The 26,837-nt window shown below is 39.9% G+C and overlaps 1 protein-coding gene across 1 annotated transcript in view; it reads right to left on the reverse strand.

The window, feature by feature from the left end:
• Positions 1–1,262: 1,262 nt before the first annotated feature.
• LOC105397594 (cytoplasmic FMR1-interacting protein) overlaps positions 1,263–26,837 on the reverse strand; it is a 28,379-nt gene continuing 2,804 nt past the window's right edge. The window contains exons 6-30 of the mRNA XM_048623880.1: positions 26,405–26,502; positions 25,875–25,979; positions 25,584–25,669; positions 24,926–25,046; positions 24,616–24,676; positions 24,268–24,398; positions 23,725–23,846; positions 23,142–23,234; positions 22,279–22,406; positions 20,976–21,146; positions 19,673–19,755; positions 19,172–19,314; positions 17,931–18,104; positions 17,128–17,266; positions 16,046–16,132; positions 15,372–15,571; positions 14,648–14,781; positions 11,149–11,340; positions 10,628–10,752; positions 10,160–10,238; positions 9,734–9,828; positions 9,054–9,229; positions 8,634–8,696; positions 8,158–8,305; positions 1,263–1,449 (exon numbers count right to left, since the gene is read on the reverse strand). Coding sequence (XP_048479837.1) covers positions 1,294–1,449; positions 8,158–8,305; positions 8,634–8,696; positions 9,054–9,229; positions 9,734–9,828; positions 10,160–10,238; positions 10,628–10,752; positions 11,149–11,340; positions 14,648–14,781; positions 15,372–15,571; positions 16,046–16,132; positions 17,128–17,266; positions 17,931–18,104; positions 19,172–19,314; positions 19,673–19,755; positions 20,976–21,146; positions 22,279–22,406; positions 23,142–23,234; positions 23,725–23,846; positions 24,268–24,398; positions 24,616–24,676; positions 24,926–25,046; positions 25,584–25,669; positions 25,875–25,979; positions 26,405–26,502 — 3,110 coding nt within the window. The 3' untranslated portion in view covers positions 1,263–1,293. The remainder of the gene's footprint in view (positions 1,450–8,157; positions 8,306–8,633; positions 8,697–9,053; positions 9,230–9,733; positions 9,829–10,159; positions 10,239–10,627; positions 10,753–11,148; positions 11,341–14,647; positions 14,782–15,371; positions 15,572–16,045; positions 16,133–17,127; positions 17,267–17,930; positions 18,105–19,171; positions 19,315–19,672; positions 19,756–20,975; positions 21,147–22,278; positions 22,407–23,141; positions 23,235–23,724; positions 23,847–24,267; positions 24,399–24,615; positions 24,677–24,925; positions 25,047–25,583; positions 25,670–25,874; positions 25,980–26,404; positions 26,503–26,837) is intronic.

The following is a 26,837-nucleotide window of genomic DNA, read 5'->3' on the forward strand; positions in this document are numbered from 1 at the left end:
TTTATCTAAACTTTTCTGTTGCGCCGACACTCTATCTTGTTCTTTTATTTTATATCAAAGGGTACAGATTATACGTCACTAATTTACTTAGGAGGTTTTTTATGTGCAATGTAGTAAATATTACCATTATAAAATTTCTATTTTGTTGACAATTTTATAAGTACTTAAATCTTTTATTTGGAAGAAATATATTGTGTCTTTTATACTCTATAGTTTTTACTATTTAATTTTGATGCAATCCTATTTATAATATGTTTACGTTTAATGGGTTGTGTCATTTTTGACTGCTGCTAAAATGGATGTATTTTAAAATAAGACATAAATAAATTATGTATTTTTTCTTTTCTTTAATAAATAAAAACTTTTGGCCTCGCTCCAGCTTAGTCTATTTTAAAGGTGAATAAAGAAAATAGGTCGGTATAGTTACTACGTTTATTATGTAATTGAATTTGTTATAAAATTACAAGCTATATACTTACTTATCTAAGGGCTGATTTTTCAAGGGTGAGATAAATGTTATCTGAGGAATAAAATTGTTGATGTCACTGTCTAATACAGCATTATATTTATTCCTCGGATAACTTTTATCTGACTGTTGAAAAATCAGCCCTAAGTATAAATCATGTGATTATTATTTAAATAGTCTTATTTTATCGGAATTCATGATAAAGTCTATAATTTTAAAGTAGTAATACTAGAGATACAAAGTGCACTACACGATTAAACTAACTTAAAACTTATTAGAATAATTAATTATATTCTAATTAAACAAAACAAAAAGGAGATACTTATAGGATTGACAAAATTGTTACCTGCAGTTACACAGTGCACTACATGTTTTACACATTGGATTTTTCATGTGTATCGAGCATCTAACTATGATGCTGTTAAATTAATTAATGTATGCATGAATATGAATGAATATGTTAAAATGAAAATGATAAAAATGAACAAGTATGAGCGAGTGAATGAATTACTAAATATTTTCAAATTATTATTTTAATCATCATCATCGACCCATCACGTCCCTGTGCTGGGGCACGGGTTTCCTTCCAATGAAGGAAGGGTTTTAGGCCTAGTCCACCACGCTGGCCTAGTGCTGTGAATGGTGTTATGAATGCTTGCACTAAATACACTATAATTCAATTTAGGCTACAGTGGCGATGAAAGAATGAATAAAAATGAGTTAATGAATTAACGTTACGTAAAATGAGTGAGTGAATGGCTAAATATTGGCGTTTTTTACAGCTATTTCGAATAGTCTCCTTCACTATTCTAGTCCTCTATCTTCGTTTAATTAATCTTATTAGCGCTGGGCGGCGGGAAGCACCTGACGTGCTCCACACCAGCGCGCTCGTCCTCCGCCGACAGATGGCGCGCCAGCACGGAGAAGATCTGGCTGTTCAGCACCTGGAAGCGGCGGATGCGGTCCACCATGCGTTTCAGCGGCTGTTGGGGAGAGAAATGAGGGTTGTTGGTTAGAAAGAAAACGTATTTACTACTTGTATTTAACATAAATGGTGGGTATATCCATAAGTAAATTTACGCTACCGTTTTGAGATCTACACTCTATTCAATTTTCAACGCAACCTACACAAAATCTAACCTTTATAACCTGTTTGCCTTACAAATCTATAGTTAATCCTATCAAAAGTTCACCCTTGAGGGATTCTGGGAAGCTTAATATTATGTCCGAGAGTTCCCTAGGAAAAATAACAATATAGAAAACTCACGATGTCCTTAACATCATCCTTCTGGTCTGGTCCAAAATCTAACCTCCGAATGTCGTTCTGATACCGACGTGATGTTTTGTCGCCTTTGCACTTTGCGGCCAACATTAAGACGCAACCTCAACCGTAGTTAATACTCACGATGCCCTTGACCACGTCGTCCTTCTGGTCCTGGCGCTGCACGCGCAGGATGTGGTAGCAGAAGTCCAGCGCCTCGAACCATTTGCTTATCATAACTTTTGAACTAGCGAACCGATTTTGATGAAATATAGATGTGGGACCAGGCGGTGGAAATCAAAACCAAAAGTATTTCACTGAATCACGTTTATTCCAGTATCACATCCTTTAAAAAACAATTTTATGTTCGAGCACAACAACCTTTTCTAATCCTCCATCTTTTCTTAATCTTTTCACTCACTCATTCTTCGTTCCTTTCATAGACAATACTTCCTTTCATAGATAATACTCGCTTTCATAGACAATAGTTCCTATCATACACTCTGCACTATCAAATATTATTAAACGATAATGTTACATTCCTACAACTCGGCCATCCTGTATAGTAGTCTGACCTCAGGCTACTCTAAACAATCTAACACAACTTTAACTTCAATAACAAACAACAGTTAAATAACTTTACAATTTTTCAACAACAAAAAATATTAATCTAACAGTTAAGTATAACTTTCCCTAAGTGACTCTAATCATCCACACAAAAAAATAAAATTTAAGTACAGTTTCAAAATAGACCTCTACCTAAATTACCCAAACATTTAAAATAAACAAATTACCTTACTCTTAAATAAGAAAGTTATGTTAATGTTAACATCAGCTAGGGAATAAACATCACCCTTAAAACACAACAAGTACTTCAACAAAAGTATGAACTTCTTAACATTTAACACAAAAAAAAACATTCTTTACCATAAAATGATAGTAAGTAGTTACAGAATAACACTGCAAAAAAAATCTTTAAGTTAAATCAATAGTATTTACCTTGTTAAACTACATAGCTACTTATTACACATAACATAGCACACCCTTACTTAGACTTCAGTAAATACAAGCTTATTATGATATTAAACACAACATTTAAATACCAATATAAACATTTTATATCCCTACCTAACAAAATAACAGCTGTAACTTTTTTTTTTCTGAAAATAAAGTTATTATTATTGAAACAATGTTACATATTTAAAGATGTTAACTACTCTTACTCAACACATAAAAATACAGTTAAACTTTAATGTTATTATCTTATTTTAAATTTAAGCACAATAGAAATTTAAATAACAGCTGATACCTATACCAAATCATATTGGGTAAACCTCTTTCAACCAACTGTTATGAAATTAAAATCATGGCCACATTTTCATGTAGTCTACACCCGTTGAGGTTTTCCTAGGTCCTTCAGTATTAAGATCAACTTTCTCTACATGGTACCTACCTTTACCTACTTTCTTTACTACTTGATAAGGTCCGAGAAATTTTGGTTTAAGCTTCAAAGTATTACCGAATTGAGTTCTCTGTATGGCTACAATATCCCCAACTACATAGTCCTGAGCTTCTTTCCTTTTCCTATTATAAGTTCTTCTGTTCTCTTCTTGAACCTTCAATATCTGTACTTTAGCTGCTTGTCTTACATTGTCTCTCCTTTCCATGAAATGTTGTCTGCATTCTTCATCTAATAATTCTATGAGCTTTATATCTTCTTTCTGCTTCAGCTTTGTACCGGTAAGCAAGTTAAATGGTGATGTGTTAATCGACCTTTGATAAGTGCCATTTATCACTCTTTGCACCTTACTAACATGTTTATACCAGTGAGTAGGTTCTTCAATGCACATCTTGGTCAAAACAGATATGATAATCCTGTGGATGCGTTCTACTTGGCCGTTTCCTCTTGGTATACCAGTTGTTACAGCATGATGTTGAATCCCTTCTTCTTGGCAGTAATCTTTAAATTCTTGTCCAGTAAAGGCAGCTCCCTTATCAGTAATATACCTCGTTGGATTACCATAGTCCTTCTGATGTAGCCTCAGCTTCTCTACAGTTTCCTTTGCAGTCAACGTCTTAGTAGGGTAAATCCAGACAAACTTCGTGAATGCATCTACTACTGTTAAGATATAGTTGTACATTTTCTTGGTTGCATCCAATGGTCCAAGATGATCAATATGTAACGTCTCTAGTGGCAGCTCTCCTTTGTCTATTGGACTGAGAAATCCTTCTTGTTTCCCTTCCTTCTTGCTTGCTAATATGCATGGTACACATCCTAAAATCACTCTATCTATCTTCTTGGCTAGGTCTTTTATGTAGTAGTCTTTATCTATTATGTCCATGGTCTTCTTTTTTCCAAAATGTCCAACTTCATGTGCTCTCTTTATGATTTCGGTCTCCATGATGTCAGGTATTACCAACTTTTTCTCTACACCTTTGTATATCAAGTCATTTTCTATGTAGAAATCCTTGTATTCTGTCTTCTCATTCAGTACTTCTCTTAACACACTTAAGTCACTGTCTTCCTTTTGTGCTTTACATATCCGTGCATGTAATTCTGAATGTATCAGATAACAGTGAGGGTTTCTGCTTAATGAATCCACATGAGACATCTTAGCTCCAGCTCGGTGTTCCACTTCATAATCAAAATCTTGTAGGAATAAAACCCATCTTGCCACCTTGGCTGATACTTCTTTCTTATAAAGCGTCTTCTGAAATGCTGCACAATCAGTGACTATCTTGAAGTGTATTCCAAACAAATACTTCCTGAATTTTCTCACTCCTTCGACAACTGCTAGAGCTTCGAGTTCATAACTTGTATAGTTTCTTTGTTCCGTCTCGCTAGTCTTTCTACTCATGTAGTGTACTGGATGTAACTTCCCATCTTTCTCCTTCTGCATCAAAATGGCTGCATATCCATATTTTGAGGCATCTGTGTGCATCTCCGTGTCAAGACCAACTTCATATATCTTCAGTACCGGTTCACTACATAGTTTAGTCTTCAATACTTCAAAAGCATGTCTTTCCTCTTCACCAAAGTAGAATTCTTTCTCCTTCTTAAGTAAGTCTGTGAGAGGCCTCGCTATCACTGCATAATTCTCAATGTACTTCCTGAAGTATGAGGTAAGACCCACAAAACTATGAACTTGCTTTACTGTCTTTGGCTCTGGGAAACATCTGACTGCTTCCGTTTTGCTTGGTGAAGGCTTCACTGTACCATCTTCAATGACATGGCCCAAATATTCAACTTTTCTTTGTAATAACTGTGTCTTCTTCCAATTAATTTCAAGTCCGTACTCAGACGACACTTTCAATACTATCTTTAGTCTTTCAATAGCTTCTTCTTCATTCTCTGCCAGAATTATAACATCGTCGATGAATATTAGCACTATTCCACTAGCAATCTGCTCTCTGAAAATGATGTTAATAAATCGGCTGAAGTATTTAGGACATATAGAAAGTCCAAAAGGAGCTCGGAGGAACTCGTACTGTCCTTCAGGGCTGCTTGTCACAAACGCCGTGTATTTAACTGACTCTTCTTCTACTGGCAGATGAAAAAATCCGTTTTTCAAGTCTAAAGTACTAAATACCCTAGAATTACTCAGCTTGTCTATGTGATCATCTATAACCGGCAATGGGTATTCATCTTTAATCATCTTTTGGTTAATTTTCCTATAGTCTACGCAAACCCTAATACTACCATCTTTCTTTGTAACCAATACTAATGGACTTGCATACTCAGAATAACTAGGTCTTATTATCTCCTTAGCTAACCACTCTTCCACCTGACGCCTAACAACTTCTTCCTCTTTGATAGCTAACCTTCGTGGACGCTGAGCTACAGGCACTTCATCTTTTAAAATAATCTTCAACTTTATTGGAGCCTCTTTAGTAAACATGGGCTTGTAACTAGCAACAAGTTCCTGTACCTCTGGATTACTACATAAAGGTTCATCAGCCTCAATAGGTAAACACAACATGTACTGACCACCTTCAGTTTGTGCCATGAGCTTAACTGTACCTTTGTCTAACAACACAGTTGTATTCAACAGAAATGGTTGACCCAATATGACTTCGTATGGCATAACACCGCATGGAACAATATAGAATACAGTATCAAAATATTTACCATCAACTTTGATCGTAGTATAGAACTTTCCCACGGAACATACCCTAGATGCACCCAGTCCAGTGAGCACCACCTTGTCCTCGTTGTCCTCGTCATGTCCAGCTTTGTTAAGCCGGGACAACAGCTCCGACGACATCAGGTTGACATCGCTGCCCGAGTCTATCAAGGCCTCAACGTCTACATCACTTATTTTGACTAATTTCACTGATTTATTCGAATTACACAGAGATTCACTGACCGCACTGTTTGTGTTTACATTTACTCGCATGACACTTTGACTTTGACATTGACAGTTACACGATCCCGTTCCTTCGGCTTCGTTCACTTCGTTCGTTCCGCGTCGTTCCCGTTCACCGTTCACTGCAGCGGCAGCGCCATCTTCTGGAATGACCGATACGCACATCGTCCGCTGACCGGAGGCGCCGTCTCCGCTTCCGCGGCTCCCGCCCTGTTGTTGTTGATGCCTCGTCGTAGTAGAAGATCGGCATTCCGTTCCAATATGGCCGAAATTGTTGCAACGAAAACATTTCACGCCATTGGGACACCGATTTGCGAGATGATTCTTGTCTCCGCAGTTGTAGCAACTGCGACCATCGGGTCTCGCCGTCTCTTTCTTCTCACGTGAAGATGAAAACACATTTTGCGTTTTACTTTCGACTTCAGTCTTCTTTACCGTCTTGGATTTCATCTTCTCGTAAATGGCCAACTTCTCCTTTAGAACAGAATAGGTAGTGACACCGTATAAGATAGCCTTGTTATTCTCATAGTCAGTAATGCCGTCAACGATATATTGAATCGCGACGTAGTCGGCAAACTTGGCTCTTTTGCCCAACTCCTTCATAGTTAGCATATACTGGTAGTACGTCTCATCTTTCTTCTTCTTCCTCGTAGCCATCAGCTCGTGCATTTCCTTGCTGTTCAATGCATCGGGAAACTCCTTTTGTAAGGCAGCACTCAGTTCATCGAATGTTTTAAACGTCTTCTCCGTCCTCAGCCACAACTCAGCCGTACCAACAAGCGACCGTCGAGCGACAATGAGCTTCTGCTGGGCAGTCCATCCGAATATCTCGGCATTATCCTCTATGTCGGCGGCCCACTTCGCCGAGGAATACGTCTTGTCTTCGCCATTGAATTTGGTGATTCCGCTGAATCCGTCGTTTGACGCCATGCTACCAAGCATCGCGTTGTTGCTAGCGTCGTTTTTTGTTGTCGTCGTCATTTTCCGTCTTCTTCTAGTTATATTTAGTGACCAATCACTTTTTCAACTTTATTTACGTCGTTTTCTTCTTTAATGGCCGTCGTCGTCCTGTGTGCTCATCATCATCACGCGTCGTTTTTTTTTTTGCATTTCCACGCTCGATCCCGGACGAGCCCCCAAAATTGTGGGACCAGGCGGTGGAAATCAAAACCAAAAGTATTTCACTGAATCACGTTTATTCCAGTATCACATCCTTTAAAAAACAATTTTATGTTCGAGCACAACAACCTTTTCTAATCCTCCATCTTTTCTTAATCTTTTCACTCACTCATTCTTCGTTCCTTTCATAGACAATACTTCCTTTCATAGATAATACTCGCTTTCATAGACAATAGTTCCTATCATACACTCTGCACTATCAAATATTATTAAACGATAATGTTACATTCCTACATAGATAGATACGCTCGAAATGAAGCCAGCTTTCCAACGAAGTAACGCAAACTAAAATCGGTCTATCCGTTTCTGAGATACGCGACCTGTTCCTAATTCCATATTTGACGCATCCTTTCTACATTCTATCTTGTAAAAGTCTTTCTAGTCGAGGCTGGTAGCGGCTGTGTTTTGTTTGAGTGCGTTTTAAGACTTCGACCTATGAATCAAGCTCATTTACTTGTCTGTTTGACACCTAAATATGTACCCTTTAAATCCAAGAATACTCACGATGCCCTTGACCACGTCGTCCTTCTGGTCCTGGCGCTGCACGCGCAGGATGTGGTAGCAGAAGTCCAGCGCCTCGAACCATTTCCTTAACATAACTTTTGAACCCGCGAACCGATTTTGATGAAACATGTATAGAAACGCTCGAAACGAAGTCACCTTTCCAACGAAATAACCCACTTTCAAATCAGTCCATTTGTTTCGGAGATACGCAACCTGCCCCCAATTTCATATTTGACGCATCCTTTCTACATTCTATCCTGTAAAAGTCGTTCTGGTAGCGGCATGTTGTTTTGATCGCACTTTTTGACCTATGAATCAAGCTCTGAGTCGTCTGTTTGACAAGTGAAGACACAGCCTTAATACAAGCTCGCAATACTCACGATGCCCTTGACCACGTCATCTTTCTGGTCCTGTCGCTGCACGCGCAGGATGTGGTAGCAGAAGTCCAGCGCCTCGAACCGCCGCTGCTGGCCGAGCAGCGCGATGATGGTGCAGCCCGCCCAGTGGAGGCCCTCGCCGAATAGCTCCCTGGGAAATGGTTTAATTATTTAATTATATTCCACTAATATAATAAAGGCGAAAGTTTGTGAATGTGTGTTTGTTACTTCTTCACCTGCTGCACCAATTGTAATGAAATTTGGAGTTAGCTGACATCCTGGATTAACACATAGGCTACTTTTTTTCGCGGGATCCCGACGGGAAAACGTTTTTGGGCGAAGCGAAACTCGGGTGAACCGCTAGTTTTGAAAGTAATCTGTAAGGGGGTGAATCAGGAACAAAATATACTTATACAAAAGAATTTTAGGATCCAAGAAAATTTAGGACTAATAATGATAATTTAACAGAATTAACTCACTCGACAGTAAACTGCGTCTCACCCACGGGGATGCAGTACAGGAACTGTAGCGCCGACCATAGTCTGAAAAACGAAAATTAAACAATTATTGATTGGGCTAGGATAACAAAATAACAATAGATAAAAGGGTCCACATAAAAATGCGTGTGGAAATCGTTTTAGTTTAGTACTTTGCGGGAAAACCATTGCTTGTAATTTTAAAACCTTTTTTTCTTTTACACGGTATGCTGGTGCGCACGTCGAAGCATCCTGTTTTTTTATTTATTTTTACAGGCCTAAGATACAATATCAAAACTATGAAAGTCATTGAACGCTCTAGCTTTCCAACGAAGTCACCCACGCTCAAATCGGTCCATCCGTTCCGGAGCTACAAAACCTGCACCCACACCAAAATCCGACGCATCCTATACAAATTCTGACCTGTGAAAGTCGTTCTGGTCGAGGTCGGTGGCGGCGTGGTGCTTGGGCGCGGGCGCGGGCCACTGCGGCGCGGCGAGGCACGCGCGCAGCCGCCGCAGCACCACGGAGAACAGGCTGAGCCCGCAGCAGAGACGCTCGCGGGTTAGCAGGTCACCTTCACGGGAGAGTTGGCTTTGCTGGAGACGAAATTTAGATAATGATTATATTCTGTACACAAGAACTTGGATATAATTAAAGAAAACTTAATCTAACACATATGTATAAATGGCGATCTTATCGCTTAAAGCGATTTCTTCGAAGCAACCTATGGGTGGAAGCATTAAAATTTGATAATTATAAAACACATCTATAGATATACAGGTGGCAAAAGTGGTACAGAAGGCGAAAACCTAAGATTAAGGTAAGGTGAAGATAAAGTTAAAGACATTTACTGCCAGTTTCAATAAGTCTCTATAGATAGCTGAGAGTTAGGTACTTTCATACGCTTTTGACAGTTATACACTTCTAGCGCGCTGTGAGTTTTCATATATTTTACCGACCGCCGTGGACATCCGCGTAGGTCAACCGCGTCGCACTGAAAAGACCCTATAGCTTTTGAAAAATTATATGCAGTGTTCTATTATTAACTACGCTTCGCAGTGCGCTTAGATTTCTAGTTTTGTTCGATGTAAATGGCTTACCTTGGCAGTGCCGTATTTGTCGACATTGGGCACAATCTGTAGCGCGGCGTACTTCGCTTCCAGTCGCTTCTGTTTCGCTTCCGGCTTCTCACCCTCTGTTCAACAATTATTATTTATTTTAGTTTTATACATGCATACTATTTTCATGATATAATTCCCGAAGGAGTACACAGGGTTACCAAAACAAAGTTACGTTTAAAAAATCCTGTAATTTGGTAAAATACAGGTTTTTTTATCCGTAATCCAGCTTTTGAATGATTAAGTATCAATATGAGTAAATGAAGCAGCCCTCTCCATATTTTTTTGATACAATAATTATAGCAGATATTCTTAAATATATAAATATATCAGCTACATTGACGTGCCTCTGCGAAGTTCACTTATAAATTTTCACTCTGTAGAATATGCATATAGTGTAACACTTACCAGCAGTGTGAGGTCTCGGCAGAATGTTCTGGAACGGCGCAGCGTGAAGCAGGTCCGTCACTTCCTCTTGACTCAGCGCCTGAAATTATGAAACAAATTTCAGAAAGTGTAAAGTTTTTGTTAACCTCCTGTAATTTTTTTGCCGGAAGTCCATGTCTGGCATTGAACTGCTATTTACAAAAAAATAAAAGACATTTCACATTTTCGCATAAGTCTATATAGATACCATAGGAGGACTGTCAAACGTGTGGCGGTAAGATATGCCGTTTGATACGTCTCGAAGTACCGCTTACACAAAACAGATGGCAGCGAAGCGAAATACACATAATATTGAATGAAATCCTACATCGTGGTATTAAAATATTAAAGCTGGCTACAAAAAATGCAAATTTAAATTGGGCAGCTGCCAAGATCCTTTGCAGTGGAGTTACCACTTCATCTCCATAATCGTATAACACCTCCATTTACCTGCTCAATCAGCATACAGAACAGTATGATGTTCCCCAGTTCTCTGAACGCGTGGAACAGCTCGGTCCTCGCGTCGGGGTACTGCACGATGTCCGTGAGTTGCGCGTGGTAGTAGCCTAGCACGCCTGCGAGTGATAGAAGATGAGGATATATATAGCTTTATTGAACATTAATAAGGGCTGATTTTTCAATAGCCAGATAAAACGACAGTGACAGCAACAATTTTATTTGTCTGATAACTTTCATCTGACTATTCAAAAATCTGCCCTAAAACAACTAAATCAAAAACGTCTGAAGATAAAAAAAATATAAAAAATATGAGTATATTTTCGGAGTATAAAAACTGTTGTTTCTTTAATTCTGTTGGATGAGCATGCGCGATCGAAATTTGGCCATTGTTATCCTATTGGAACATTCAGAAGCCCGTTTGACCACACTATCAATATTATAATTGGATGCACAGATTACTATGTATTTTTTTCTCTAGAAATATGAAATAAATTTAAACAAAACACACATACCATTAGACCCATAATCATACCGCGGCAGCTTGCAATGCCTCGGCATGGCGTTCTGTAACGCCTGCGTGAACTGAGCTAGCGTCCCGTGTAACAACCCTCTCGCCACGCCCAGTAGCTCGCCTACCACCACCGCCACGCCCTGGTAGCCTAGTAGGCGAACCAGGGCGTGTAGGTGCGGGGCGCCGACGAAACCTGTGAATAACGCCATCTATGAATATACGCCGGAACTATTAAATGAAGTCAAGGGCTGGGTCCAAGAAAAATGGGTATGGGCCTTGTATAGTAGATTATTGTCTTAGTTCGTCTACCACCGCCACGCCCTGGTAGCCTAATAGGCGAACCAGGGCGTGTAAATGGGGGGCGCCGACGAAACCTGGAATTAACGCCATCTATGAATACGCTGCGGAACTATCAAATCAGCTAATGTGCAGACAGAAAATTTAACGTGGACTTGTTATTATAGATTGTAATCTATTAGATCGTCTATTACCACCGCTACGCCCTGGTAGCCTAATAGGCGAACTAGGGCGTGTAAGTGAGGGGCGCCGACGAAACCTGGAATTAATGCCATCTATGAATATACCGCGGAACTATGTATAAAATCAGCTTATGTGCATGGGGCTGAAGAAAATTGTGCATGGACTTTTTATTTTAAATTATTATGAGATTGTAATCCATTAGATCGCCTACTACCACCGCCACGCCCTGGTAGCCTAGTAGGCGAACTAGGGCGTGCAAGTGAGGGGCGCCGACGAAACCTGTGGATAACGCCATCTATTAATAAACCGCGGAACTATATATAAAATCAGCTTATGTGTAGGGGGGCAGAGAAGATTGTCCGTGGACTTGTTATTAGAGATTGTAATCCATTAGATCGCCTACTACCACCGCCTCGCCCAGGTAGCCTAGTAGGCGAACTAGGGCGTGCAAGTGAGGGGCGCTGACAAAACCTGGAATTAACGCCATCTATTAACCTCTAGAATGCCGTGTGCCAGATCTGTCCCAACCCCCCTTGTCTGCCTAGTGACAGATCTGTCCCAAGAGCACTTCATCGCGATTTTTGTGATTTTAGTTATTAATTACCATGAAATAGAGTATGAAATCACCTGTAATTTATTCTATATGAATGAAACAACCATCGACAACATTCATTGAGTCAAAAACTTCACTTGTTTACAAGTAGCGCGAAATTCAAATTTTGGTACCTTGAACAGTCCTTGTACTCGTGACTGCTGGTAATAAAATAGTGATTTCGTATGAAAAAAACGTCAAAAGGTAAGTAAATACTATGTTTTCTTGTTATTTATTCAATTTTGAAGGTATAGTGATAAATCAATAGTTCAAAAAAATACAAAAAATCTAGTTTTTATCTATCTAAAATTGTACCGGATTATTGCCTGAAGGGTGCGTAACTTTGTAAACTGTTTTCTGGACTGTTATGTAAAAACATCAATAAATATTTTATTTCATTTATAAAGATAATTTTATTGATAATACATATTTATATCGGTTTATTCAATAAATAGCCAAAATATTAGAGAAAATCAATATTTATCAAGGTGCAACCAAAATTCACACACACACACATACGCAAACAAAATGGCCGCCGCTCGTGTATGTACACGAAGTGCGTGGGGTTGTTATACAGCGTGTTTTATTTTTTAGGATCATCGCTCTAGTGAACGTGAAGTTTAGGCTCCTTAGAATGATATCGATGTGTAGATGAGTCTGAGAGGGTGATCACCTGTCCTATTTATGTAAATAAATATATGTATTTATATATGTATATGTTTATAGTATCGTATTTGTTGAAAGTAGGTTAACAAATAAGTAAATATGATTCAGTAAGTAACTTACGTTTATGTTTTTATAATTTAGTATGCTAAAATACGAAACATTATAAAAATATTATCATTCTTGTTTTATTTCATCAAAAGTGAACACCCTTGATTTGGGACAGATCTGGCACACGGCGCACTGGAGCAAGCTCTTGTCACGCACACATGCACATGTACAGAAAATGGAGTCTTTTGAAACAAAGCAAATTATAGTCAGTTTTCAAAATATAAATTATGAATCTTTTTCCTCTAGAGTTTATACTTTATTGATATCAGTTGATAGCTATATAATCTCTTCAAGTAATAAGTATAAAAAACCTGGATTGAAACTAAAATTATATTGAAATAGAGGTATTTTTCTGTGATGGGTGCAGTTTCAAGAAAAATCTGTAATCAATGACCTATAGTAATCAAATAAAACTATTATAACCAATAAAATTCATTGTAACATGTTCATTAGCTATCTGACAATAAATTACAATCGATACATTATTGAGTACCAAACAATAATACCCAAATATTCATATAAATGTGATTCCCGCGCGGGCGCTCTCTACTGTCAAAAAGCGCCGGCAGACGGCAGTTACATGTGTGCGCGGCTGTTCGGCATAGGAAAGGTTAATAAACCGCGGAACTATATATAAAATCAGCTTATGTATAGGGGGGCAGAGAAGATTGTCCGTGGACTTGTTATTAGAGATTGTAATCCATTAGATCGTCTATTACCACCGCCACGCCCTGGTAGCCTAGTAGGCGAACTAGGGCGTGTAAGTGAGGCGCGCCGACGAAACCTGGAATTAACGCCATCTATGAATATACGAAACTACTCGTACTGTATCAGACCCATGAAGTATACAATTAGGTATGTTGTTTATTGAGTTATAATTTTTGCCAGTCAACCTGCAGAAGGTTTTCGGGGGTCACTCTCTAAATCGACAAACAAACGTACAAGAATTATCACTGCAGCGCTAACCACTACTAACTCGTAGTATTAAGCGTGCCGATTGCGTCACAATTCTTGATCATTCGTTCGTAGATATAGAGAGTGACCCCCCAGGAACAGAAAGAGTGGTGGCACTGATATACTTAGTTACTTTTAGCCTCTGTTGAGCTACTATTGTAATTTTTAGATCGATATTATGACTATGCATAATAAAGCGTACTGACCGTTGAACTGCGCGTACTGGGCGCCGTACGTGAGGCTGAGCTGCTTATACCACCACCTGAGCAGCTTTCAGCATGTTTAACGTGACAAACTGAGCATACTAATAGTTAAACTGCGCGTACTAACCGTTAAACTGCGCGTACTGGGCTTCATACGTGAGGCTGAGCTGCTTAGAGCCCCATCTGAGCAGCTTTCAGCATGTTTTACATGATATACTGAGTGTACTGACAATTAAACTGAGCGTACTGACCGTTGAACTGCGCGTACTGGGCTCCATACGCCAGGCTGAGCTGCTTGGAGCCCCATTTGAGCTACTTCTAATATATCTGGATGACATACTGAGCATACTGATAGTTAAACTGCGCGTACTGACCGTTAAACTACGCGTACTGGGCTCCATAGTCCAGGCTGAGCTGCTTGGAGCCCCAGACGAGCTTCTATTGATATATTTAGATGACATAGTGATCGTACTGACAGTTAAACTGCGCGTACTGACCGTTAAACTGCGCGTACTGGGCTCCATAGGCCAGGCTGAGCTGCTTGGAGCCCCAGGTGAGCGCGTGGCCGTGCTGCTGCGGCTTCTCGCGCTGCACCGGCCCCGAGAACTGGAGGCCGCGGCATTTCACGAACCTGGAAATAGAAGGGTAAGTTAATCATTGTTTATTTGTAGTAACCTATGGAATTCCGCTGACGTCACGTCGCCGACCCGAACCGTCGTACATTTAAGTAAAGAGTGGATAGGCCTTCATACGAGTCATACGGCTATTATATTAACGAATAGAACAGAAATACTGGATCTTATACAGGATGTTACAAAAACTTTGTTGGTCACTTGACTTTTTACTATGGAGAATGACTTTTTTTCGCGAATTTTGAAGGTTTCAGCTGAACGTGCAACATGTTATATATAAGCCTGAAAATGAAGTCAAAATTTCAAAATTCGCGAAAAAAAGTAATTCTCCAGAAGGTATACCCTTTTTGCAACACCTTGTATAAAACACATTAAGAATCAGCGCGTGGTCCAAGCATACTTTTACCGTGTGAACCCCGACTAAACTCTAGACCTCAGTCTAGTAGTACCGACCTGCCGCAAAGCTAGTGACTCATAAGGACGTGTTCACACAGCTAGCTAACTAATAGTGTCTAAATAAGGGTGCGTTCACACAACTAGTGTCTCATAAGGGTTCGTTCACAAAGCTAGCGACGGAGGCGGCACCGACCTGCCGGTGGCGGCGTTGTAGCAGTAGTTCGGCAGCAGGTCGTAGTTGAGCTCCCAGAACACGTGCAGAGTGACCCTCCCGTACGGAGCGAGCACGCCGTGGTCGCACTCGCGTAGCGTCCACTCGAAGTCGTCCAGAGTTAGGTAGCGGCTTAGGAGGGAGTGGGTGAGGCGGTTGACGGCTATCAGGCCTTCTAGCTCCTGTTTTGGGGAGAATGGGAGGTTTCAGTTGTTGTGTAAGATTGAAAAGTAAATTTTGGACAATCTTTAGGGGTAAGGGTGTGGTATGTTACGTTGCGTTTGATATCTACCAATCATAAACATTCGCCAACATAGGAACCAGTAGTGACGTTGCGATACATCTTCTGCTGCAACATTATGTCATCCGCTCCAATATACACGTGTGATGAAAATATTACCGCAGGATGCACTTACAACACCGTTACTTAATTTATTTTAAAACCAAAATCAGAGAACAATGTTATTGCTAGACGCCATATTTACAAGAGAGCCTTTATAAAAAGAACACCATAGTCAATCATAATTCTATAATCTATGTTCAAAGATATTCCACCTCCTACATACATATGTACATTGTACACCCCTGAACTGTAACATTATTCTACCATATCTTACAGACCTTTAACTTAAAGACACACTGTTCAAAACACTTACAATAACTCCAGTAATGTCACCAGCCTCGAACTTGCAGACGGCGGCTTCGAGAGCGCGGTGCATCTCGGCGTTGATGCGCTGAGCCACCTGCCAGGGAAACAGCATTAATAACATGAGTGGATTATCATCACCACGACCCATCACGTCCCCACTGCTTGGACACGGGTCTCCTTCCGATGAAGGAAGGCTTTCAATCCTCAGCATTTTTTTATATTATTTACTAGCATAAAAGGATTGGAAATGCTAGTGTGGAATGGATACAGTGTTACTTACAACATACCTACATACATTTTAAAATTAAAATCCCGATTGATAACAGTCTTTTGACTTATTTGTGCTTATTTGTATTTGATCTTTCACAATTAGTTAGGATCCAATTCCGATTCAAGCCTTTATATTTGCTCTGTAAAACCCATAACTGACAACCGTTGAACCAATTTAAACCAAACTTACACTCAAAAACAGCTAATAAAAATAACTCACCAGCGCGCACAGATCTACATGTCGTCCCAGCAGCGCGACGTGTCGTTGTTTGAGCAGCGACGCGTAGCGACCGCCTTCAATCCTCAGCACTTTATTTTATTATTTAACAGCTCAAGAATAAGAAATGCTAGTGTAGAATAAATAACCCCATAACTCGACAACCACTCAACGGATTTCAACCAAACTTACACTAAAAAACAGCTTATAAAATGCTTATTAACTCACTAGCGCGCACAGGTCGATATGTCGCCCCAGAAGCGCGACGTGTCGTTGTATGAGCAGCGACGCGTAGCGACCGGGCCCACGCCTCAGCGTTTATTTTATTTATCACTATGTAGTATAAAGCAAAGTCGCTTCCCGCGTCTGTCTTTATCTATGTACCTATGGGTTCTTAGATCTTTAAAACTACACCAGCGCGCACAGGTCGACATGTCGTCCCAGCAGCGCGACATGTCGTTGTTTCAGCAGCGACGCGTATCGACCGCATTCAATCCTCAACACTTTATTTTATTATAGTGTGAGATAAATAACCTCATAACTCGACAACCGTTGAACCGATTTCAACCAAACTTACACTCAAAAACAGCTTATTAACTCACCAGCGCGCACAAGTCGACATGGCGTCCCAACAATGCGACGTGTCGTTGTTTCAGCAGCGACGCGTAGCGGCCGGCGTGGGGCGCCGTGCTGGCGCCGCGAGCCGCGCATTCTGCTCGGTAGCGCTTGTCTAGGAGCATGCTGTTGGGGGGAAGAAATGATATATATTTGACACAAAGGCAGCATCATACAACAATGCAGTGAGAGTATAGAACAATCCAGACAGCAAGACAAAATACAAACACAACAAACAATAACGCAGCCATTTTAAGGAGACCTCAGGCACGAATTTTATATAGGATATTATTATTAAATTCTTTATTGCACAAAGTAAATTGGTACAAAGACAAACTTAATGCTAGCAGCATTTTCTACCAGTTAACCTTTGGTGAATAATTTGGATAAGATTGCTTTCAAGCCGTTAAGGTGTAAAAAACGTGATAAATTCTGCCATCAAAATCAACCGAATTTAGATTGTAATTATACATTAGAACTAGGCAATAACCTGAAGGAGTCGTGATTTATAATATATTAATCTTATACTATTCATGGGATTATAATATCACAAACGTTCTCGTTGGCATTTTTGCAATTTCTGAATTGATCACTTTATGAAAGTTGCTAAGTACAACGGGCTGCTGCTAACGGGACTATCACTGATGAATATTCACCCTGTATCTAATCAAGTTCAAAAGGCTAATGTAAACCGAAAGCGACTCAGGAGGACAACTTTTGTTCGTAGAACTTTCGGAAATTCCTCTCTTTCATCTTACCATAGCATTTCACAACACCCTGCATATATTACCTGGCAGCCAACTGCTTGTAATGCGCGTAGACCTGCTCGCTCAACTTGTACACAAACTGGTCGAAGCACAAGTTGACTTCCGCCTCCACTTCGTCGTAGAGGAACTGTTTCTTGAACACCGTCAGCGCGTATTGTGCCGAGTCGTTGTACAGGTCTAGCGGGTAGAGGACGTATCTGGGCAAAGGAAGAACTTTATTAGTACAAAAAAGTTTAAAAAAACATGTTCATCAGATGTTTAGAACGGTATTAGACAGATTAATATACAAGTAACATCTGGAAAAAGAAAATTGAATTTGTTTCTATTGCTATACTACTGTACAACACTTGATACAACTGCTTCTGTGGTTTAGAGGTGGAAGCTCTGATTCAAAACCCGATGTCGATACCCGAGTAGCTCCATCATTTTCTATTTCTAAATTTAGTGATTTTCCAAGTTTGTTAAGGCTGGTCAATGGTCATGATCACTTATGATTAGTTATGATGCTGTCGGATGGTCATGTAAAGCAGTCAGTCCTGAGTCGCGAGCACAAGTTTCGAACCTCCGTTAGGCCCGGGTCTCCTATTTACGCCGTAGATCGCGTCCAGCGTCACGCCGTAGGCCGCGTCACCTTGCTCACTATAGAAATGTACTGATGCGGTCTCCCTCACACGCCGACGTTGGCGCGTAGACGCCGTAGGTAGGCCGTAGGACGTTGATCGAAACGTTTACGTCAAAGTCGGACGCCGCATATAGCATAAAATAGGAGACCCAGGCCTTAACGTTGCGTATCGTGAACTGTCACTGTCAAAATGTAAGGCAAAGTTAGTTCCAAAAGTGTCATTTGTTTTTTCCATATGTTAGGTGGAATTTCACAAAACGTTAAACATATATATTTATTTATTTATTTGATACATTATTGCACAAATATGAAATATAAGTGTACAAAAGGTGGACTTAATGCTAAAAGCATTTTCTTCATATTTAGTAGCCGTTTTTATTTTATATACGTTTAGCGTTTAGTAAAAGTGACCCTTCGTGTAGTTTCGAAAATAGTATCGAATCCTGTGCTCGCACCTCTGCTCTCTATACAGTTATCTGACACATATGAGAGCTATGGAGAGGGAGTGCTCTTTATACTGCACAGAATTGTACTTACTAAGGTTTCCCAAGAGGGAATAGGTGGAGAGAAAGGGGAAGAGAGAGAGAGAGAGAGAGAGAGAGGGGAAGAGAGCGAGAGAGAAACCAAGATAGAGATACTTACTCCATCATAGCAGGTTCCTTGCTCCTCAGTATATGCTCCGTCAGTATCCACGGCATCGACATCTCAATAGGGAACTGTATGCGTTTCTCCATGGTCACGAGGTCATTGCACTCTTCGTTGTGTTGGTGGCGGACCGTGCATTTCTGTGGGGTGAGGTTTTATCAGTGATCTTCGGGAAGGCAAGTGAATTTACCAGATATATAATACTGTTAAAGCTACTCATGGGAAAAAATATATTCATGGGACAAGATGATAGGGATGAAGACATTTTTGATAGAAACTAAGGTTTTTTAAGAACTTCACAGTGGGCATACACAATTCATTACTACTTTAAATACATAAAAATATTTCGTAAAAATGTTTGACCTATAAAGTAACACTGTGCAATCATCATCATCATCATCATCATCAGCCAATAATCATCCACTGCTGGACATAGGCCTCTCCCAAGGAGCGCCACAACACTGTGCAATGTATGTGGTTAAATGTGAAAAAACTTACGTTAACTTTCTTTCCCATGGTCATTTCGAGGTAAAACTCGCGGTACCACAGCTGCGACAGATCACAGCATTTGGACAGCGAATCTGAAAATAAATAATTGTAAATATTGAATAGATAACATTATATGTAATTACGGTGCACGAACGAATGGCGTAGTGGTTAGTGACCCTGACTACTGAGCCGATGGTCCCGGGTTCGATTCCCGGCTGGGGCAGATATTTGTTTAAACACAGATATTTGTTCTCGGGTCTTGGATGTGCCCGTAAAATGGCAATAGGCCCGCCCCCTATTACATTGGGACTAACATAACACTCTGGCGAAAAGTGGGTGCAGCAATGCACCTCTGCCTACCCCGCAAGGGAGTACATTAGTACAAGGCGTGAGTGCGTGTGTGTGTGTGTGTGGTGCACGAACCTTATGAGAAGAAGAAATTATCATTCAAATCCATGTTTTTATTTTTACTTTCCTCACATTCGTAATGAAAAGCTAACCTCCAGTGAATCCATTATTTAGTCCCTGATGTTTCTGGGAGTAGGGGCTTCATCCCTTACGCAACACTTCCTCCCTCACTCTAAAAGTAGCTCAAAACCGAAAGGCGGGATGAATACATCTATTTTCATCCCGAGGGCAAAATTGCTTTCTTGACAGCTAATTTAAAAATCAAACACACTCCACTCCATTTTCGATACCACACAAACATATGAAAAAAGAACACCGCCAACGTAGTCACTTTTGGAACTAACAAATTTGCCTTACCTATATCAGTGACAGTTGATGATACGCAACGTAAACGGAGATTCGAAAGTCTTGTAATCGCTGCACAGGCCCTCGCCTAATAGCGCCCTCGCTACGCTCAGTAAACATATCCACTTTTTTGAGGTCACGTGAATGAGCTCTATCACATAAGTGTAAAAAAAAGAGACTCCAAAAAGAAGACTAGTTACGGTTTACCTCTGAGGTACAGATTTGAAAACCAAACATACCGGACAAATTAAGCAGGTACTGCCAGAAGAAGCTCTGCCGTTGGAAGGCCTCGGTGGCGGCCAAGAAACCGTACATGTAGGTAACCAATAGGTTTCCAATGTACAATGTAACTTTGTATAGGAGATAGTTTATTTAAGTTATGTACTAGGCTCTGATTAAAACATTAAATTAATTGAATACTAATGAAAACAAAAACCCTCAAAAGTAGATAATTTAAAAAATTGCATCATTTGTACTCAGAAAGTAGGTGAGAAAGTACTGGTAAGCTAAGCACTCACAAGGCGGGAGAAAGATAAAGCAAATTTAAGTTCAAACATACCGGACAAATTAAGCAAATACTGCCAGAAGAAGCTCTGCCGGTGGAAGGCTTCAATAGCGGCTAGCGGCGCCGCCTCTAGGTCCTTGCGTAGCGTGCGGCGGCCGCCCGACTTGTCCGAGATCAGGGCTTCTAGTTGGGTCCGCACCATGTAGAGTTGGGTTGATGATGGGCCTGGGAAGTGGGGTTTGATTAGTGAATGGTCCGAAAGTGGGTAAAAAGGTGAGTGATGATGATGAGGGTCTATAGCTGGGCCCGCACCATGTAGAGTTGCGTTGATGATGGGCCTGGGACGTGGGTTTTGATTAAATTAATGTTGAACATTATTCTTAGGACTCAACCATAGTCTAATATCTATTCGATATACGAATTGCCTTATCTATGACGTGCACATTTGAAATGTACTCTGCGAATACATTATTGTTAATAAATCTTTAATAATCTTTTCAATCCTCGACCTTTAGATCAATTTCCAATTACAACAATAAATATAAATATATGGGGACATCTCCCACACGGCCATCCGCCGCAAAGCTAGGCAGGACCTGTGATATGGTTGTCGGACAACTGATATATATTATCCACACAAATACATAGAAAGATACATATTAAATAGATAAACGACAACCAGACACAAGGCAAACACAAATGCTCAGACGTTTGCCCTGGGCGGGACTCGAACCCGCGGCCCCAAGCTTCGGAAGCAGCTTCACTCCCGCCTTAACTACGGTGCCGTCTGATTAAAGAATGTTCGGAAAGTGGGTAAAAATGTGAGTGATGAGGGCTTCGAGCTGGGTCCGCACCATGTACAGTTGTGTCGATGACGGGCCTGGGGAATTACACTATCATCAGAATCATCCTTAATCTAAAAAGTGAATATTTTCATCTGTAACGTCGCAATTATTAAGAATTGCCTTTTCAAAAAGAGGAAAGTATAGCTTTTTCGTCCCTAGGGAAAATTTGTTTCAAAGTCACAATTTTATTATAAAAAGACTTTAATATTGAGTAGTTCTCAGTAATTTTATTTGTAGCCGAATTAAGATACAACTACATACTTACATATTTCTGACACGCTATTTGCCCTAGTCTGTAGCAATAATTTAGCGACTCGTTTATTTACTGTACAAATATAATACGTTGATACGTTGTATAATAATATAATGTGTATAAATAATTCCTCTACTATTGCTATTAAAAGTTGTAACTGCTAGTTTTTAAAACTTTTTATATAATTCGATTTTCTAATTTTTTGTTTCTGTGTGTTAGAAATAAATGAATTTTTATTTCTTTTTTTCCTTCTACATACCGACATTCCGTCGCGGCACTTTGATCGTGAAGCTGTGGTCGTCCTTCTTCCCTCTCAAAGCTGGGTCTTGTTGAGGTTCGCACCCGCGCGCCCAGTCGCCGCACGTCTCGCGCACCGACACTATTATACTGCGAGAGAGAGAGAGATCATTAGAGAGATAATTAGAGAGGGAGGGGAGAGTCAGTCTTTCTTCCCCCTCAACATTTTGATTATACTGGGAGACAAAAGGAGAGAGAGATAGAAGATACATAGGCGAAAGTATGTCGAAATAGGCGACATACTTGATGAGCCACATTAGAACAGGCATCCGGTAGTGGCTGGTTCCGGAATGCCGACGCTATTGGGAAAGGATGAATAACATACTGATACAATAATGATTATTTTGCTGGAAAATATATGGGCTTGAAACCAGGGCCAGATAAGTATTCATTCTTAGAGTAAAAAAAAAAAAAAAAAAAACACGCACTCACGCCTTGTACTAATGTACTCCCTTGCGGGGTAGGCAGAGGTGCATTGCTGCACCCACTTTTCGCCAGAGTGTTATGTTAGTCCCAATGTAATAGGGGGCGGGCCTATTGCCATTTTTCGGGCACATCCAAGACCCGAGAACAAATATCTGTGTTTAAACAAATATCTGCCTCAGCCGGGAATCGAACCCGGGACCATCGGCTCAGTAGTCAGGGTCACTAACCACTACGCCATTCGGTCGTCTTAATTCTTAGAGTATTCATTGAGAAATATGAATATAAACGTTTACAAACAGATAAAAATAACGTGGATATCCCGACTTTTTTGTTGAGGGTGTGTTTCTTCAATAGTGTGACCACCACTTTAAGTGGCTAAATATTTTATTTCGCATTTACCTTCTGATCAAATCCTTTTTATTCTTGATGGCCTTTCTGAGTGGCTCCCTCAGCAGCAGCTGTACGAAATCTTGTAGTTCCGCGTATATTGACCTGTGACAAAATAGAATTAAAATATATATGAAAATAAGGTAAAAATTGATTGCAGCGTAGTTATGATATAAAAAATAAATAAGGAATAAAATGGGTCCCAAAACTTAACCTTGCGGTACGCCCTTATACACTTTCAGCAGCAGCGAAAGATGTTTAAGAGTGATGAATTGTTTTTACCCTTAGCAACAAGACAATTAGCTGCAGGGGACTGAAGTCAAATTCGAATATACTTTAGACAAAAATAAACATAAAAATGGTAAATAAAATATTTATTGTACTAGCTTCACTTTGCCTTAAAAGTTTTCCTCTAGGAAAAACCGCAATAAAAAGTAGCCTATGCGTTAATCCTGGGTGTCAGCTAACTCCGTACCAAATTTCGTTAACATCGGTTCAGCCGTTTTGACGTGTAGAAGTTAAAAACATACACACACACTCGCAAACTTTCATCTTTATAATATTAGTAAGAAGTAGGATTGTAAAATGCTCTCACCTTCTAGCGGCGTCAGCGAAGACGGTCTCCATGCGTCCCATCAGCACCTGCAGGCCTTTGATCATGGCGATCACCTCTATCATGGCGAACTTCTCCTCTGAGGAATAGTTGTAGCGGGTCGCCTGCGGAAGATAGGGGGGATTTAAGGTAAGTTAAAACATAAAAATGCATAGTTTCAGTTATAGAAGAAAAAAGTTTTTGTAGTCTAAATTCAGTTTACACTGACTCATACGACTGCTAATTTTTATGCCTTTACGACTGAAGGCCTCTTGAATTTTGTGTTGAAATATTTTAATTTCTTTTTCCGTCGTGTAATCGTGTAGTCGATTTAAGTCGATAGCATTTCGATACGCAAGGCAACATAATGGAACTTTCCATGCGTTTTATAAGTTTCTAACCCGGTAATGTTAGAAAGTTACTTACTATATAGGGGCGCTGATTAACATGTCATACAAATTGCTATTGAATGAAGCTAGGGACTTGAGTCGACAGCACGCACACTAAGATTAAATAACTTATTTCTTTCTTTAAACGGCTCCATACCCTCTCGTACTCCTCTGCGTCGGGCGGGCAGCGCGCGCTGGCGGCGTGGTCGGTGGGGTGCAGCAGCTTCCACGAGCACAGCTCGCTCAGCACCGAGCACCAAGCTGACAGGAGCTGGAGGCCTCGGAGAGCTAGGAGGGAAGAAAGAGGCACGTTTTTAGCCTAGAGCTGAAAGTGGGTTGTTTAGGGCTGGCGGAGAAATTTGTTTTCTTTGCAGCTATTTTATAGCCAGTCATGTAAGATCTAATAAATATTAAAAATAAATAATTTAAGACTAGTTCCGTTTATTACTGAAATTGCAATATTAAAAAAAAACAGATTGCGAATAATAATGTGTTAATTACTTACCCAATTCTCTTACAGCCAGGTTTTCGGCATCAGAGCCAGCTTCCTTGAATGTGGTGGTCACCTGGAGAAAAAAGTATTCAGAAAATTGGCAGCCAAGTAAAATTATTACTAAAGTGCAAATTACAATTATTTCCAGACATCCCTGATATATGATTAATTGTAGATAGAATTTGGTGAACTTATTACATAATAATATATCATATAAGCGGGTTGTATCGTATCGTGTATGTAAGTAAAAATAATATTTTGGACCTGATTCCCGTTAAACTAATTAATAAAGAAATCAATTTTGTACCTAACCCTATATTACCTCGTTACTATATCTCGCCAGTTCGGAGATATAGTTCTGGTGTTCCTCCCTTATTTGCGGCAAGTGCACCATCAGGTCAGCTTGAGGAGATATCGGGTTCGGGTTCGAAGACAGGGGCCATCTGAAAAAGTATGTGAGTTTTATTTTTTGTTCAGTCAACCATAGAGATTTTATAGTAAAAATTACAGATAAAAGATCATGATCAAGACCCATGACATCCCCACTGCCGGGGCACGGGTCTACTTCCAATGAAGGAAGGGTTTTGGGCCTACAGTCGTCGAAATATAATAGGCCCGTTTGGACAGCTACACGAATTTGCTATTTACTTGATGAAATACATAAAGACACATAATCTGGCTTATTATTTAACGGCCGAAAGAAAAAAGAACTTTTAAAGCACCAAAAGTTACTTATTGTGGAGATTTTTTATGATTTAGGTTTGATACCAGCTGTCATCCCATACATTTTGGAGCTGTCCAAACGGGCCTCTTATATTTCGACGATTGTAGTCCACCACGCTGGCCTAGTGCCACCCAACTGTCAGATAAAAGATAGACTAGTTTAAAAAAAGAGCTTGTGCATTCGATGAATACACGTAAAATGATTTTGTATTTAGGCCTATGTCCAGCAATGGACATATACCGACGATGACACTCACTTGCTCGGGTCGTAGTGCTTGGATCTCTTGATGTAGTTGAACGGCGCTATCTGCATATCTCCGAATAGAGGCACCACCTCCAAGTTCTGGAGATAAAATTTAGGTAAAATGGTAAAAACAATATTATTAATTGCAATGGTTGTTTTTTAAATTTACTTATAGCTATTTATTTTTATTAAAAGAGTTTCATATATACTTTAGTTCTACACCAAACAAACGTGTTTTAGTATACCTACAATAAAGTGTAAATTAATAAATAAGTAGGTAATATCATAAATCTTTATAGGATACCTTGAAAATTCTGTCTATTTTGTCGAGTCGAATCTTCTTTTTCTGGTCCAAGCGATTGATGTTGCAGATCTCGGAGTCGATCAGGAACAGTCCGAAACCCATCACCTAAACAATATATCTATTATTACTACACATTATATTAAAGTATGTTCTAGCTGAAATGGTGAAAGAAAGTAGGTAAATTTACTTAGCAGTCAATAGATTATTATGGCTGTTTTTAACAGCACACGGATTTCATCACGCACGCGGGATGGTACGCCATTTTCTCGCGTCTTGCGTGTATGTTAGTTGTATAAATAAATATTCCACGCATTACCATGAATACTTGTATGAACGCGTGCAGGGCAATCCCGCATGCGTGATCAAATTCGCATGCTGTTAAAAACAGCCTTTAACAGGCTTCAGCTTTAGGACACTGGTTGGGTTATACCTTATTTCACAAAAGAAGTCCCCGGTACATGACCATTATTGTACACAATCGCCTGCATTTTCGACTTTTTGATCAGACCAAGGTACAAATAAGTACTTACTTTTACAAGCATGTGTTTCTCTGACGGTGTCAGATACATTTTAGTCTCGAACATGTAGACGCATATGTTGACCACGTCAGCTAGCAACTCTTCGTAGCCTGCAACATTCATATGAACACATTTTACACTCGTGCAAACGGTAAAAGTACAAATGGTAGAAATAATTGTACATACAGAAGAGCTAGCACGGGGCGCAATTAAGACATGACAAAAGTGAGCGCGATGCAAAACTTTTGTCACGACTTAAATGCGCCCGCACTAGCGCCCTTCTAATGTAAACCTCGTAAATTTATATGTTCATATTTTACACTCGTACAAATGGTACAAATTTTACATACAGATGTAGGCAGACTAGAAATGTGTATGTGTTTTTGTTTGTGTGAATTGTTGAGTGTATGAACTCTGAATGAAATAAATAAAGTCTCACCAAGCG

The sequence above is a fragment of the Plutella xylostella genome, chromosome 11 (genome assembly GCF_932276165.1).
Source record: "Plutella xylostella chromosome 11, ilPluXylo3.1, whole genome shotgun sequence".
NCBI lineage: Eukaryota > Metazoa > Arthropoda > Insecta > Lepidoptera > Plutellidae > Plutella > Plutella xylostella.